At 37.0% G+C, this 17,526-nt stretch overlaps 1 protein-coding gene across 3 annotated transcripts in view; it reads right to left on the bottom strand.

Moving 5' to 3' along the window:
- METTL8 (methyltransferase 8, tRNA N3-cytidine) overlaps positions 1-17,526 on the bottom strand; it is an 85,279-nt gene that overhangs the window by 40,423 nt on the left and 27,330 nt on the right. The window contains exons 2-3 of one of the 3 annotated variants that reach the window (XM_070476039.1): positions 9,026-9,217; positions 5,445-5,599 (exon numbers count right to left, since the gene is read on the bottom strand). The exons of 1 other annotated variant lie outside the window; for it this stretch is intronic. In XM_070476039.1, the coding sequence (XP_070332140.1) occupies positions 5,445-5,599; positions 9,026-9,073 (203 nt within the window). In that variant the 5' untranslated portion in view covers positions 9,074-9,217. The remainder of the gene's footprint in view (positions 1-5,444; positions 5,600-9,025; positions 9,218-17,526) is intronic. One more of the 3 variants, XM_020896362.2, reaches the window with a different exon arrangement.

Raw genomic sequence — 17,526 nt, 5'->3', positions numbered from 1 at the left:
ACTATTATTATCCCATTTTAGAAATGAGGAAACTGAGGCACAGATTGAGTAACTTCCTAAAGTTAGATATGCAGACTATCTCTTTCAACATCTAGATTGCCTCTCATGATAGATTACTGTATAAGGAAAATTCAGACTATATAATAAGAATTTTTGATATCTAAATTCTAGTGGGATTCCAGAAACAGTAAATTATTTAAATGAGTTTCGTAATAGAAATTCATGTTGCAGGATATAGATCCTACCTTGGACCTATAGAGAATTACTTAGTTCAGTGTTTTAAACTAAAGGTCATGACACTTGTAGTCAGTCATGAAACCAATTTAGTCTACCTACACTTAAAAAGAGAAATAAACAGAAATGGAGTAGAAAAGAATAAATGGAAACTAAAAGTACATGGTAAAATTGTAAAGGAAACTTCTGTTCCTGTTTCATACATATGCATGTGTTATATGTACATGTACTGGCCCATGATGTAAACTGTTCTCCTTACACTGGATCATGTCCAAAACCTTGAAAGCTGCTGGCCTAGCTGATTTACTTACATGACAATACAAGTGTTTACTGCTTCCTTATAAATTTTAGGGACCCCCTGAAAAGCTCCTATACCCTTAAACCAGGAATAGCATGGAATAAGAAATGATTTTTCCAACTATAAGTTGCTCAATATAGACAGATGCCTGAGCCAAGTCTCACGAGCAATCTGAATATAGTTTCATGTCAGTGGCTCCCAAATGGATAAATGTAATAAATACAATTAAAAGACTATAAGCAGAATATAAAATGGTTCGGTCACTGTGGAAAAGTTTGGTCATTTCTCAAAATTTAAATAGAGAATTACCACATGACCCCACAATTCCATTCCTAGGTATTATCTCTAAGACTTGAAAACAAAGACTCAAACAAGTACATGTATCCACATGTTCACAGCAGCTCTATTCACAAAAGCCAAAAGGTAGAAACAATTTAAATGCCCATTAGTGAATGAATGGATAAACCAATTGTGTTGTATGTGGAATATTTTTCTATCATAAAAAGGAATGAGGTTCTAATACATGCTACAATATGGATGAACCTCCAAGACTTTACACTAAGGGAAAGAAGCTGGACCCAAAAGACCACTTGTTGTATGATCTCATTTATACGAAATATCCGGAAGAGGTAATTCCGTAGAGACAAAACACAGATTGGTGATTGCCGGGAGCTGGGAACTGTAGCGCACGTATAAGCTGCTTAATGAATAAGGGATTTTACTTTAGAGTGATGGAAATGTTTTGGAACTAGATAAAGACGCTGGTTGTACAAAATCGTGAATGTAATTTATGCCACTGAACTGTTCCCCTTAAAATGGTTAACTTTGTGTTATGTGAAATTTACTTAACTAAACTGTTAATAATTAAGAACCTATAGGCAGATGTAAAGACTAGTTATACAAATTCTAGAATCTGGAGGGCAAATATTACTCAGGATATAGAAACTGAAAAAAAAAGGGTTATTTTCATTTTGCCTCAAAAAAATTTTTAAAAGAGGTTCATATAGAGAGTAAATAGTTCTTATTAACTAAATCAGAAGCCAGAGGTAAAAATAAACTGTACACAATTCTGAGCCACATCTCTGAGAGAAAATTGACACGTATTTTTTAAGAAAAATCTTAAAAGGACTTCCCTGGTGGTCCGACAGTGGCTAAAACTCCAAGCTTCCAGTGCAGAGGGGCCTGGTTTCGACCCCTGGTTGGGGAACTATATCCCACATGCTTCAACTAAGAACTGGCACAGCCAAACAAATGAATTCTTAAAAAAATCTTAAAAAAATTAAAATTCAGCATGAGAAAACATTATTCTTAAATATAACGAAGGAAATAAGGAAGGAAGTGAGAACTTTTAGACAGAACTTTGTACTTGAAGTTAGGAGAAAGTAAATCAGTCTTCTGGTTTTCAGTTTATGTATCTTCTCTTCAAGCAAAAAAAGGTGGGGGGCTCGGGGAGATGTGGGGAGATGATGTGAAGCTACTACTTCTCTCTTCCCTTGGAGGAAATTATTATTATTATGTTTATTACAGTACACATCTGCCTTTGGAGAGAGTTCACTAGAGGCATCATGGCACAGGCAGGATAACCTCTTTCAGGGGTATGCTATGGTATGCTATGCTATGGTTTTTCGAACTTTCTCTAGGCTGCTAGAGTGAGGGAGCGGTGGGAGAGAAAAGGGGAGATGGAGCTGTTGATGTCCCAAGCCTCTATGCCCACTTCACTCAGAAGAGGTTTGATTTTTACCTTTTAAATATTGGGGTTTTACATTAAGATTTCACTTGGAAAAAAAGATTCAGCTGCTGAAGAAATATTTGAAAACCACTGGACTGGATCACGGAGAAGGCAATGGCAACCCACTCCAGTACTCTTGCCTGGAAAATCCCATGGGCAGAGGAGCCTGGTGGGCAGCAGTCCATGGGGTCGCCAAGAGTCAGACACGACTGAGCGACTTCACTTTCACTCTTCTCTTTCATGCATTGGAGAAGGAAACGGCAGCCCACTCCAATGTTCTTGCCTGGAGAATCCCAGGGACGGGGGAGCCTGGTGGGCTGCCGTCTATGGGGTTGCACAGAGTCGGACACGACTGAAGCGACTTAGCAGCAGCAGCAGGACTGGATCAAGGATTCCTAAACCTGGTAGCTCAAAAGAATGACTAAAAGAGCTTTTTCAAATTACAAATTTTCGGGCCATACCTGCAAAACTAGTGAAATAACTCCCAAGGGATTCTTGTGCAGTAGCCCTAAGCTAGCCCATAGTGTTTTAGAGGCACTGAACCAGATGACCTTTGCTTCCCTGAGTGCCTATGACAAAACAGAACTTAAAAGGGCAGGCAGGAATCTTGGGCAAAAGAGTTGATGGTAGCAAATAGAAAATGAGATGTAGACAACTAAATAACTAGAGTCTACCGACAAACACAAATACCAACAACCAAAAACATTTGGCAGACAAAGAGCTTGCCTAGGACCAGAAGTTCCTCTGGAGGTTTAACTGCTTGGTAATTATTTCATAGCCTGTTATAACTATCCAAATTGGTGAGATAGTCAAAATGGTTTAACTCAGCAACAAGAAAGTATAATGTCAGCCAAATATATAATTTAAAATTTTTTAGTAGCCATATTAAAAAAAAGTGAAAAGAAATAAAATTAATTTAAATAATATTCTTTAGCTCAATATATCCAAAATAATATCATTCTAACATTTAATTAAGTACAAAAATTACTAGTGAAATATTTCATAATTTATTTGTATTCAGTCTTCAAAATGTTACAGCACACCTCAATTCAGACTAACTAGTTTTCAAATGCTCAACTACCACATGTGGGTAGCAGCCACCATATTGTATAATGCAGGACTAATTAGTAAAAAGTCAATCTATTTCACTTGAAAATTGATATCCTGTTTCAATATAGAAAGTGCTTACTTTCCCAGCCCTAGAGGTCCTGCACCCAAGGCTGAGTAACAATTTTGTCTGCAGATGTTATACCCAGCCTCTTATCTTCAGACCTGACCCCTCTCTCTCCTCCTAGCAGAGGAATCTGTGTTCTGGACATTTTTCTTAGAATGTCTGGCTCCCAAAACCTATTCAAAATATCTAAAACAAAATGCAACATCTTTATTCCAAAATAAAAAATCACTTTACTGTTATTTTGCCAAATTCCTATATCTGTTATGAGTATTCATATGTGGACATGTTTTCCTTTATTTTGGTAAATACCTGGGAGTGGATGGAATTGCTGTGTCATACGCTAAGTGTATATTTACCTTTATAAGAAACCACCTGTTTGATATAGAGAACAAACTAGTGTTCTAGTAGGGGAGTGGTTACCAGGGGGGGAGCCAGAAGGAGGGGTAGGATTAAGAAGTACAAACTATTGTGTATAAAGTAAGCTACAAGGATATATTGTACAACACAGAATATAGCCAATATTTTATAACTATAAATGGAGGATAACATTTAAAAATTGTGAATCGCTATATTTTACACCTGTAACTTATATAATATTGTACATCAACTATTAGTTCAATTTAAAAAAAAGAAAATAAACCATGTGTTTTCTTCTAATATATATATATATTTTTTAAAAATCAATTTACCTCTTGATTTTCCTATTTCTGTTAGTCATTTGGGATCAAACCTTCAGAGTCAAATGTTTCCTTTTCCTTTATTACAAAAGCACCAAGTTCTACTTTTTCTTTCCTTACAACCTCTCATTGGCCCTTTCCTGCTTCTAGTTATACCTGCTGATCTCTATTATATGTAACAGTATATACTGTTAACCAAATACTTAATATACCATGTATAATGAATGCCATTTCACTTCAGGGACTCTGTCATACCTTTCACTTCAGGTGTGAATTTAAGACCACACAATCTTGCTCCCACCCCTACATCTGGTCTATTATCATTCCAACTTTATCATTTTCCAATCTCCTAAAAAAGCCTTTATTTTAGGCAAACTATCCTGTTCTCCTAAATAGGCCTTATACTTCCTCATCTAGGTGGGTATGGCTTTCCACCCACCTGGAATGCCCCTACTCCTGCTTTACGTTAAGTCATTATTCCACAAATATTTATGTGCCTGGCACTGTACTGGGTACTGAAGAAAGAATAAATATCTCAGTTTCTCCAATTAAACCTTCCTTAATATGTCAATTATACCTCAATAAAGCTGAAACTAAAAAAAAAAAAAAACCACAACTTCTTGACTATGCCAAAATAGAAGTGATTCTGCACTGGTGAGCTGTTCTTATATGGAACTAGGCCTTGTAAGAATACACTGAGCCCTTGTAATTTGCTGCTTTGTATTCCCAATTATCAGTTTTCTTTATAAATACCAGTCTATCATCACAAACAGAGGAGTGGATTTCCTAAAAGCACAAATTAGGGTCAAATCAGTGTGTTCTCCCTGGTGCTTAGCTGTAAAAGAGACAAGTGGAGGGCTCTACATAGAAAAGAAGCCCCTTCAGTGATATGCTGCAAAATCAGGATCAGAAGTGAGCAGGGAGGGCCTGCAAAAACCCAAAGAAATTCAGAACTGGCAACACTTAAGTAAGGATCCAGATCCTTACTTGCACTAGTGGTAAAAGAACCCAACTGACAATGCAGGAGATGTAGGTTCAATCCCTGTGTCGGGAAGAACCCCTGGAGGAGGACCTGGCAACCCACTCCAGTATTCTTGCCTGGAAAATCCCACAGACAGAGGAGCCTGGCAGGCTACTGTCCATAGAGTTGCAGAGTCTAATACAACTGAAGTGACTTGGCATGCATAGAAGTTAGGATCAATTACCCTGGCTTTTAGACTTCAACAACATAGGGTTGAGTTTTAAAAATCTTTTTCTGGCACTAAATGAAAATAATAACACTGGTGACACTTAATGTACATACATTATATCACACCTAAAAAGATAACTCACCACATGTTATGTTCAAAAACTTTTGTTGGATCAGTTAAAATCCTTGATCCCAGAGGGGCCACTGGGTGACAACCACTTTGGTATCTGTGAGGTACTTTTCTTATCCTTGGACAGGAAATATAATTTCTCCAAATCACATTCATCCTAATCAGTACCTGGAAAGTTTCAAACAATTTATTAGTCAATACGGATTAAACAATGTATTATTTACCTGAGCCAAAAACTGGTGTAAAAGAATGACAAACTGAGAAACATGAAAACTAACCACTTTTAAATGAAAGATGGGCATGGTAGCTTCTCTCCTGAAGTATTTAGACTTAAGAGAAAGGAAAAGAGTATCTGGAGTGTGCAACACTATCTGGCATTCTTTATAAGTCACAGCCTTGACCAACTTCGTTCTGTTTGGTATTTGCTTATATAACTCTTAGCACATGGCCAAAGCATGAAAGCCCAGAATCTGGATTTGGTATATTAAAAAGTTTTTTAAAGTTATAATTTTGCTTTGGGAATTCTATGCAAATGTATTTCTGGGAAATATTTGATGACCACTAGACCAAAAACCCAAGTAGAGGAGCAAAATAAGAAACAAACATTAATCTCATTCTCTGGGTTGAGCTGAACAATATACACACTGGTAAAATAAACAAGTAAATACTATATTAAGATCCCATCAGTTAATTCTAACAATCATAACACATACGTACATTTTTAAAGAATCATCATCAATACATCTGCAAAATAGATTTCCCTGTACAAACAGCATGCTTAAATCCCAGCTCAAAAGGAGAAATATCATTTGATTAGCCAAATCTATCTCCATTTCTGGAGAAAAACTTAAACATTTAAAAAGTATGTTACTTTAATTATGTACCAGCATATATGTCAGCTTAAAATCTTTATGGAAAAGTATTAAAATAAGCTCTCTCGAGCTTATTTTTTTCTAGTAAGAATCCATTGTAACACTGCTTGGCATTTCACCCTCATTCAGTTGTTCATTACAACATTCAGCCAAATGCTGTAAGCTGTCAGGTAGAAACAGATGTTAAAAGGTGTGTATATATAATATGCATCGAGTACTATCCAAAGTGCTATCAGGCATAAAAATGACATGTATTGTACACCCTTTACCACCTTATGAAAGTCAATAGGTTTTAAGACTGTGAATTCCAAAACAAACTGCAGAACGTCAAAAACATCTCATAGTGCTTTTAAACATAAAATTCAAGATATTCTTTCCAGAAAAAAAAGGCTTAGTTATACACACCAAAAAGACTGCAATGATTCCATTTAAATGCAACTAACAGTGATGAGAAATGAAACATTCAATAGCTAGTGCAGATTTTCTGTTTCTTATTTGTTTTTCCTTCTCCTCTAAATACAAGCTCTTTGGTGAGGCAAATGAAATCAAATGCCCCACCTACCACTACCTTTCCTCTGCTGTGCCTTTGTTCTTTTCTCTTGCCACTGCTCTACAGAAGACTAACAGAATCCTACCAGCACAATTATTTTTAGAGCTCTCTTTCTGCACTGAATATTATTCATAAAATCTTCCGTATGCTGAAGAGCAGAAATGGATTACACCTAGAAAAAGAGGCAATTCATGTTCAAAAGTATAAAATGATGTAAATGTTTCTGCCCAGGAAAGCAAAATCAAAGTGAAATTTCAATCCTTCAAATAATCATGTGATACTTATCTGTATCTACTATATATAGAAAAGGAAGAGAGGGGGGAAAAAAAGATATGAGTTTCTCTCACTATAAATGACCAGGAACCTCTATAGACAGCTGGAGACAAAAAGCTATAACCAGATTGGGTATTAGGCAATTCAGGAAAATGTCAGAGAAGTGTGTGCCTTGCAGACTGCTAGTCCATAGAAAAAACATGATGTGGCCAGCTCCTAAACATGTGGCAATTTGTCCTGCTTAGGCAGCTGCTTCTCTGATTAACCACAGAAACATCTATTTCATTTATGTATTATCTGCAACAATCTTGCATTGCTCTGTATCTTGATTATATAAATATACAGTGCATTCATGTGCATGCTGTCACTTCAGTCATGTCTGACTTCCTGTGACTTGATGGGCCATAGCCCGCCAGGTTCCTCTGTCCAGGGGATTCTCCTATCTCCTTGGGATACTGGAGTGTGTTGTCATACCCTCCTTCAGGGGATCTCTTCAACCCAGTGATCGAACCTGTGTGTATTACTTCTCCTGCACTGGGAGGCGGGTTCTTTACCACTAGAGCCACCTCAGTTCAGTTCAGTTCAGTTACTCAGTCATGTCCGACTCTTTGCGACCCCATAAATCACAGCATGCCAGGCCTCCCTGTCCATCACCAACTCCCGGAGTTTACTCAAACTCATGTCCATCGAGTTAGTGATGCCAGCCAGCCATCTCATCCTCTGTCGTCCCCTTCTCCTCCGGCCCCCAATCCCTCCCAGCATCAGGGACTTTTCCAATGAGTCAACTTTTCGCATGAGGTGGCCAAAGTATTGGAGTTTCAGCTTCAGCATCAGTCCTTCCAATGAACACCCAGGACTGATCTCCTTTAGGATGGACTGGTTGCATCTCCTTGTCCAAGGGACTCTCAAGAGTCTTCTCCAACACCACAGTTCAAAAGCATCAATTTTTCGGCATTCAGCCTTCTTCACAGACCAACTCTCACATCCATTCATGACCACTGGAAAAACCATAGCCTTGACTAGATGGACCTTTGTTGGCAAAGTAATATCTCTGCTTTTTAATATGCTAAGTTGGTCATAACTTTCCTTTCAAGGAGTAAGCATCTTAATTTCATGGCTGCAATCACCAACTGCAGTGATTTTGGAGCCCGGAAAAATAAAGTCTGACATTCTTCCCACTGTTTCCCCATCTATTTCCCATGAAGTGATGGGTCCAGATGCCATGATCTTAGTTTTCTGAATGTTGAGCTTTAAGCCAACTTTTTCACTCTTCTCTTTCACTTTCATCAAGAGGCTCTTTAGTTCCTCTTCACCTTCTGCCATAAGGGTGGTGTTATCTGCATATCTGAGGTTATTGATATTTCTCCCAGCAATCTTGATTTAGGCTTCCGCTTCTTCTAGCCCAGCATTTCTCATGATGTACTCGGCATATAAGATACACAAGCAGGGTGACAATATACAGCCCTGACATACTCCTTTTCCTGTTTGGAACCAGTCTGTTGTTCCATGTCCAGTTCTAACTATTGCTTCCTGACCTGCATATAGGTTTCTCAAGACATGGGTCAGATGGTCTGGTATTCCCATCTCTTTGAGAATTTTCCACAGTTTATTGTGATCCACACAGTCAAAGGTTTTGGCATAGTCAAAAAAGCAGAAATGTTTTTCTGGAACTCTCTTGCTTTTTCGATGATCCAGCAAATGTTGGCAATTTGATCTCTGGTTCCTCTGCCTTTTCTAAAACCAGCTCGAACATCTAGAAGTTCACGGTTCACGTATCACTGAAGCCTGGCTTGGAGAATTTTGAGCATTACTTTACTAGCATGTGAGATGAGTGCAATTGTGCAGTAGTTTGAGTATTCTTTGGGATTGCCTTTCTTTGGGATTGGAATGAAAACTGACCTTTTCCAGTTCTGTGGTCACTGCTGAGTTTTCCAAATTTGCTGGCATATTGAGTGCAGTACTTTCACAGCATCATCTTTCAGGATTTGAAATAGCTCAACTGGAATTCCATCACCTCCACTAGCTTTGTTCGCAGTGATGCTTTCTAAGGCCCACTTGACTTCACATTCCAGGAGAGCCACCTAGGAAGCCCTAAACATACAGTAAATTTATATAATAAACATAAACACATAATAAAATTACATAAATGCTTTCTCAACTAAATTGCAAACTTCTAAGGGTGGTATCAAGCTGCTCACAAATTACTTGTTTGATTACACAAAAATGATGCTTGTCTGACACATTTAATTGGAAGAAAGTTACTTCATATTTCTCAAGGTGGCTCCTTATATCCTAGTACAGAGGAAGAAGGAAGTGACTGAAGAGTGTGACAGTATACAGGCTATACTCCACTTAGAGTCACTGCAATGATAAACGAATATGTACTTTATGTCTTGACTATTGTGTTGCCGCTGCTGCTGCTGCTAAGTCGCTGCAGTCGTGTCTGACTCTGTGCGACCCCATAGACGGCAGCCCACCAGGCTCCCCCGTTCCTGGGCTTCTCCAGGCAAGAACACTGGAGTGGGTTGCCATTTCCTTCTCCAGTGCATGAAAGTGAAAAGCGAAAGTGAAGTCGCTCAGTTGTGTCCAACTCTTAGCAACCCCATGGACTGCAGCCCACCAGGTTCCTCCGTCCATGGGATTTTCCAAGCAAGAGTACGGGAGTGGGGAGCCATTGCCTTCTCCATGACTATTGTGTTAGCTTAACATTTACTGGGTCATGGTTCCATTCTGTGATGGAAAAGAAGTGTAGGGTCAGCTTCCAAAAGAGTTTTGGTAGGAACGTTTGTTTCTGCCACCAGAGAGCCCCACTCTCATTATGTACCCTCTATTAAGTCTCTTTTGGCATACCCTAAACTGAATACAAGTTTAACTAAGGTATTATTTGCATAATGAAATTATATGGATAAGTGGTATTTTATTTGAAGTAGCACAAAGAAGCACAGCTGAAAGTATTCTAATTACCCAAAAGAAGTCAGGAAAGGAAGGAGAAACTAAAGATCTAAAGATGGAACAATTAAAAAAACAAATAGCAAGATGCCATATTTAAATCCAACCATATCTGTAATTATATTAAGTGTAAATGGACTCCAGTTAAAAGACAAAGGTTGTTAACTTGTATGAAAAAGCAAGACTCAACCATATACAGGTCTCCTCTACTATCCGAAAGTAGAGCATTCTTGTGAAAACCTTTTGTAAGCCAAAATGGCATAAAGCAGAAAAGCAATTAGCACACATCTTGCTAACAGATGCACAAAATAAATCAAGGTAAAGCAAGGTGCTCAAAGCTATGGTGGCTTGATGTTAAGTGCAGTTCCCAGGGAAGGAGCTCAGAGGTGCTACTCTTGATGCTGAGAGTTTGCACTGCCTCTCTACAACAGCTCGCTGCAAAACAAACACTGAAAGCTATTTTCACTTTTCACCTCTTTTTGTATAAGTGAAAATCCTCTTCAGATTTCTTTGATTTAGTAAAAACAGGTACCAATATAGGTCTTTTATCAAAGTGAAGTAGGTAAAGCAAACTTTCAAAAAGCAGGGCATACCTGTACTGTCTATAAGAGAAGCACTTTAAAGATACAAATAAATTACAATTAAAAAAGAGATACCATGAAAACACTGCATGAAAAATACCAGTGGAGGTATAATAACAAAGTAGACTTAAGAAAAGACTAGTACACTTAATAATGATGAGCCAATTCATCAAGACATAACAATCCTAAATGTGCATGTACCTGATAACAGAGTTTCAGAATACACGAAGCAAAAACAGAAATTTTAAAAGGAAAAATTAATTTCACAGCAATACTTGAGACTTCTAAAAATTTGAGTATAAATGCTTTACAATATTGTGTTAACTTCTGCTGTACAACGTGAATCAGCTGTAAGTATGCATATATCCCCTCCTCTGGAGCCTCCTTCCCACACCCACTTCCATTCCCCCCCCCACCCCCGTTCATCACAGAGTATGGAGCTGAGTTACCTGTACTACACGGCAGCTTCCCACCAGCTATCTACTTTACACATGGTAGTGTATATACGTCAGTGCTACTCTCTCATCGCCACCCTCTTCTTTCTCCACTGTGTTCACAAGTGCACTCTTTACATCTGTGTCTCTATTCTTGCCCTGCAAATAGGCTCATAAGTACATTTTTTGAGATTCCACATATATGTGTTAAAATACAGCATTTGTTTTTCTCTTTCTGACATACTTCCCTCTGTATGACAGACTCTAGGTGAGGTTAATAGCCCTCTCTCAGTAATAAACAGAACAGCACTCAGAAACAAATTATCAAAAAATCAATAAGGACACAGAAGATATGAACATTATCAACTTGACCTGAATGACATTTATAGAAAGAGCAATATAACTAATAACAGCAGAAAACACAATCCTTCAAGTGAACATGGAACATTTGCAAAGGCAGACCATATATGGTGAGGTATAAAAAAAGTCCTAATAAATTCCAATGTATTAAAATCATATAAACTATGCTTTCTGACCACAATAGCAATATAAATATTAATATTTTTGATGAACTGACTCATTAATTCTCATTAATAAGTATCCCTCCTTATTTTGAGTAATACTCATTTTCTTGAAGTCTATTTTGTCTCATATTAATGTAACCCCACCAGCTGTCTTGTGCAGTGTTGTGTAGGGTATATCTTTTAAAAAAATATTCTGTGTTTACATTTAAAAGAAGGACATTATTGATTCTTGCTTTTTTATCCAAACATAAGATATCTAGAAAAATTCTCAAATGTTTTGAAGTTAAGCAGTGTACTTCTATACAACCTATGAGTCTAAGATTTACATGAGTTAGTAAATCTTAAGGCAAATCAAAAAGTATATTGAACTGAATCATAATCAAATCTTAAAATATCAAATTTTATGAAATGTATCTAAAGCAATGTTTAGAGGAAATTTTAGAGTTTTAAATGCTTTTATTAGAAACGAAGAAAGATCTCAAATCAGTGATCTCACCTTCAATTTCAAGAAGCTAGAAAAACACTAAATCTGATGAAAAGTATGTAGAATAAAGGAAATAATCAAAAATAAAAGCAGAAATCAATGAAATAGAAAATGAACAGGAAAGATCAAGGCCAAAATTTGATTCTTTGAAAATATGAATAAAAGTGACAAACCTCTGGCAAGACTGATACCAAACATTTGTGTTTCAGAAAATATAAATTTCTAATAACAGGAAGGAGAGAGGAGACACCACCATAGACCCTATAGACCTGGAAAAAGGTAACAGGGAGATAGGGTGAACAATTTTATTTTCTTTATTAAATGGGATTAACGCCTTGTAAAATACAGTTTACCAATAATAACTTATGTAGTACAAGAAAAAATTGAAATAGCCCTAAATTTATTAAGTAAATTAAATTTACAATTAAAAGCAAGCAAACATCACACCCATTAGAATGGGTATATGGGCTGCAGTCCATGGGATTCCAAAGAGTAGGACGTGACTTAGTGACTAAACAAAAACACATCTTTTTTCCCAGATCTTCCAATTTTTAAAAAAAAATTTTTTTCATTTATTTTTATTAGTTGGAGGCTAATTACTTCACAACATTGCAGTGGGTTTTGTCATACATTGACATGAATCAGCCATGGAGTTACATGTATTCCCCATCCCGATCCCCCCTCCCACCTCCCTCTCTACCCGATTCCTCTGGGTCTTCCCCGTGCACCAGGCCCGAGCACTTGTCTCATGCACCCAACCTGGGCTGGTGATCTGTTTCACTATAGATAATATACATGCTGTTATCTCGAAACATCCCACCCTCGCCTTCTCCCACAGAGTCCAAAAGTCTGTTCTGTACATCTGTGTCTCTTTTTCTGTTTTACATATAGGGTTATCATTACCACCTTTCTAAATTCCATATATACGTGTTAGTATGCTGTAATGTTCTTTATCTTTCTGGCTTACTTCACTCTGTATAATGGGCTCCAGTTTCATCCATCTCATTAGAACTGATTCAAATGAATTCTTTTTAATGGCTGAGTAATATTCCATGGTGTGTATGTACCACAGCTTCCTTATCCATTCATCTGCTGATGGGCATCTAGGTTGCTTCCATGTCCTGGCTATTATAAACAGTGCTGCGATGAACATTGGGGTGCATGTGTCTCTTTCAGATCTGGTTTCCTCAGTGTGTATGCCCAGAAGTGGTGTTGCTGGGTCATATGGCAGTTCTATTTCCAGTTTCTTAAGAAATCTCCACACTGTTTTCCATAGTGGCTGTACCAGTTTGCATTCCCACCAACAGTGTAAGAGGGTTCCCTTTTCTCCACACCCTCTCCAGCATTTATTGCTTGTAGACTTTTGGATAGCAGCCATCCTGACTGATATGTAATGGTACCTCATTGTAGTTTTGATTTGCATTTCTCTGATAATGAGTGATGTTGAGCATCTTTTCATGTGTTTGTTAGCCATCTGTATGTCTTGTTTGGAGAAATGTCTGTTGAGTTCTTTGGCCCATTTTTTGATTGGGTTATTTATTTTTCTGGAATTGAGCTGGAGGAGTTGCTTGTATATTTTTGAGATTAATCCTTTGTCTGTTGCTTCACTTGCTATTATTTTCTCCCAATCTGAGGGCTGTCTTTTCACCTTGCTTATAGTTTCCTTTGTTGTGCAAAAGCTTTTAAGTTTCATTAGGTCCCATTTGTTTATTTTTGCTTTTATTTCCAATATTCTGGGATGTGGGTCATAGAGGATCCTGCTGTGATTTATGTCAGAGAGTGTTTTGCCTATGTTCCCCTCTAGGAGTTTTATAGTTTCTGGTCTTACATTTAGATCTTTAATCCATTTTGAGTTTATTTTTGTGTATGGTGTTAGAAAGTGTTCTAGTTTCATTCTTTTACAAGTGGTTGACCAGTTTTCCCAGCACCACTTGTTAAAGAGGTTGTCTTTTTTCCATTGTATATCCTTGCTTCCTTTTTCAAAGATAAGGTGCCCATAGGTTCATGGATTTATCTCTGGGCTTTCTATTCTGTTCCATTGATCTGTATTTCTGTCTTTGTGCCAGTACCATACTCTCTTGATGACTGTGGCTTTGTAGTAGAGTCTGAAGTCAGGCAGGTTGATTCCTCCAGTTCCATTCTTCTTTCTCAAGATTACTTTGGCTATTCGAGGTTTTTTGTATTTCCATACAAATTGTGAAATTATTTGTTCTAGTTCTGTGAAAAATACTGTTGGTAGCTTGATAGGGATTGCATTGAATCTATAGATTGCTTTGGGTAGAATAGCCATTTTGACAATATTGATTCTTCCAATCCATGAACACGGTATGTTTCTCCATCTGCTTGTGTCCTCTTTGATTTCTTTCATCAGTGTTTTATAGTTTTCTATGTATAGGTCTTTTGTTTCTTTAGGTAGATATACTCCTAAGTATTTTATTCTTTTTGTTGCAATGGTGAATGGTAGTTTCCTTAATTTCTCTGTTTTTTCATTGTTAGTGTATAGGAATGCAAGGGATTTCTGTGTGTTAATTTTATATCCTGCAACTTTACTATATTCATTGATTAGCTCTAGTAATTTTCTGGTAGAGTCTTTAGGGTTTTCTATGTAGAGGATCATGATCTGCAAACAGTGAGAGTTTCACTTCTTCTTTTCCTATCTGGATTCCTTTTACTTCTTTTTCTGCTCTGACTGCTGTGGCCAAAACTTCCAACACTATGTTGAATAGTAGTGGTGAGAGTGGGCACCCTTGTCTTGTTCCTGATTTCAGGGGAAATGTTTTCAATTTTTCACCATTGAGGGTGATGCTTGCTGTGGGTTTGTCATATATAGCTTTTATTATGTTGAGGTATGTTCCTTCTATTCCAGCTTTCTGGAGAGTTTTAATCATAAATGAGTGTTGAATTTTGTCAAAGGCTTTCTCTGCATCTATTGAGATAATCATATGGTTTTTATCTTTCAATTTGTTAATGAGGTATATTATATTGATTGATTTGCGGATATTAAAGAATCCTTGCATTCCTGGGATAAAGCCCACTTGGTCATGGTGTATGATTTTTTTAATATGTTGTTGGATTCTGTTTGCTAGAATTTTGTTAAGGATTTTTGCATCTATGTTCATCAGTGATATTGGCCTGTAGTTTTCTTTTTTTGTGGCATCTTTGTCTGGTTTTGGAATTAGGGTGATGGTGACCTCATGGAATGAGTTTGGAAGTTTACCTTCTTCTGCAATTTTCTGGAAGAGTTTGAGTAAGATAGGTGTTAGCTCTTCTCTAAATTTTTGGTAGAATTCAGCTGTGAAGCCATCTGGTCCTGGTCTTTTGTTTGCTGGAAGATTTCTGATTACAGTTTCGATTTCCTTGCTTGTGATGGCTCTGTTGAGATCTTCTATTTCTTCCTGGTTCAGTTTTGGAAAGTTATACTTTATTCTAAGAATTTGTCCATTTCTTCAAAGTTGTCCATTTTATCGGCATAGAGCTGCTGGTAGTAGTCTCTTATGATCCTTTGTATTTCAGGGTTGTCTGTTGTGATATCTCCATTTTCATTTCTAATTTTGTTAATTTGGTTCTTCTCTGTTTCTTAATGAGTCTTGCTAATGGTTTGTCAATTTTGTTTATTTTTTCAAAAAACCAGCTTTTAGCTTTGTTGATTTTTGCTATGGTCTCTTTGGTTTCTTTTGCATTTATTTCTGCCCTAATTTTTAAGATTTCTTTCCTTCTACTAACCCTGGGGTTCTTCATTTCTTCCTTCTCTAATTGCTTTAGGTGTAGAATTATGTTATTTATTTGGCTTTTTTCTTGTTTCTTGATGTAATCCTGTAATGCTATGAACCTTCCCCTTAGCACTGCTTTTACAGTGTTCCATAGGTTTGGGGTTGTTGTGTTTTCATTTTCATTCATTTCTATGCATATTTTGATTTCTTTTTTGATTTCTTCTATGATTTGTTGGTTATTCAGAAGCATGTTATTTAGCCTCCATATGTTTGAATTTTTAACAATTTTTTTCCTGTAATTGAGATCTAATCTTACTGCACTGTGGTCAGAAAAGATGACTGGAATGATTTCAGTTTTTTTGAATTTTCCAAGAACAGGTTTATGGCCCAGGATGTGATCTATTCTGGAGAAGGTTCCGTGTGCACTTGAGAAAAAGGTGAAGTTGATTGTTTTGGGGTGAAATATCCTATAGATATCAGTTAGGTCTAGCTGGTCCATTGTGTCATTTAAGGAAAAAGACATTTTAAAAAGCTCAGAAATTAACAAGTGTTGGTAAGGATATGGAGAAACTGGAGTCCCTGTGAGTTGCTGGTGGGAATGTAAAATGGTACAGTTGCTGTGAAAAATACTATAACAATTCCTCAAAATATTAAGTATGGAATTACCATACAATCTACCAATTTTATTTCTGGATATATACCTAAACAAAGTGAAAGTGGGGACTCAAAGAGATAACTGCACACCACGTTTATAGCAATATTGACAATAGACAAAAGGTGGAAACGATCCAAACGTCCATCAAAGATGAATGGACATCCTTTTATGATATACACATGAAATAGAGTATTACTCAGGCTTTAAAGAAGGGAATTTGGAACATGCTGCAACATGGATAAGTCTTGGAGGCATTATGACAAGTGAAGTAAGCCAACTGCAAAAAGACAAATGTTTTATCATTCCTCTTATATGAAGTTTCTAGAATGATCAAAAGTTCATAGAGATATAAAGTAGAATGACGGTGTCAGGCACTGGGAAGAGGAGAAGAAGAGTTCAGTGTTTAACATATAAAGCTTTAGTTGGGGGAAGATGAAGAAGTTCTGGAGATGACTGGCTGTGATGTTTGTACAACAGTGTGAATAAGGTGAATGCCACTGCGCTGTACACCTGAAAACAGCTAAAATGGTAAATTTTATGTATATTTTACCACAATAAAAACAAACCAAAAAGCCTTCCTACAAAGAAAACTGGAAGCTCAGATGGCTTCACAAATGAATATCAAACGGTTAAGGAAGAAATAACACCAATCTTACACAGACTCTTTCAGAAAACAGAGGAGAAAACACTTAGCAATTTGTTTATGAGACCATCATAATGTGGTGGAAAAGCAGTATCCTTGTATGAAATAAGGCTTTGAATACTGGCAACATTGTTACAATTCAGTTTTCACACAGACTTAGGACTTCTCATTATAGTTCCGAATTATCTAGTGTTTGTCAGGAATAAAACTTGCAGATATTCCAAAGGGGGAAGCCTGGAAGAGTTTTCTAGGCATGTCTTGGTGTGCAATTTTAATTGCTAAGGCTTATATTCAGTTTGAGTTACAAAAGTGCAGAGCAGAGAAATACAAAGGCAACAAGAATCTCCACAAATCCTTGTCAGGTGTTTGAGAGTGTTTTTATTTACTCTTGGAAGCCCTTGAAAAGGTTTGTGGTTTTGA

The sequence above is a fragment of the Odocoileus virginianus genome, chromosome 13, assembly GCF_023699985.2.
Source record: "Odocoileus virginianus isolate 20LAN1187 ecotype Illinois chromosome 13, Ovbor_1.2, whole genome shotgun sequence".
Classification (NCBI taxonomy): Eukaryota; Metazoa; Chordata; class Mammalia; order Artiodactyla; family Cervidae; genus Odocoileus; species Odocoileus virginianus.
The sequence above is the reverse complement of the archived record's forward strand: the minus strand, read 5'-3'. Positions and strand labels throughout refer to the sequence as shown.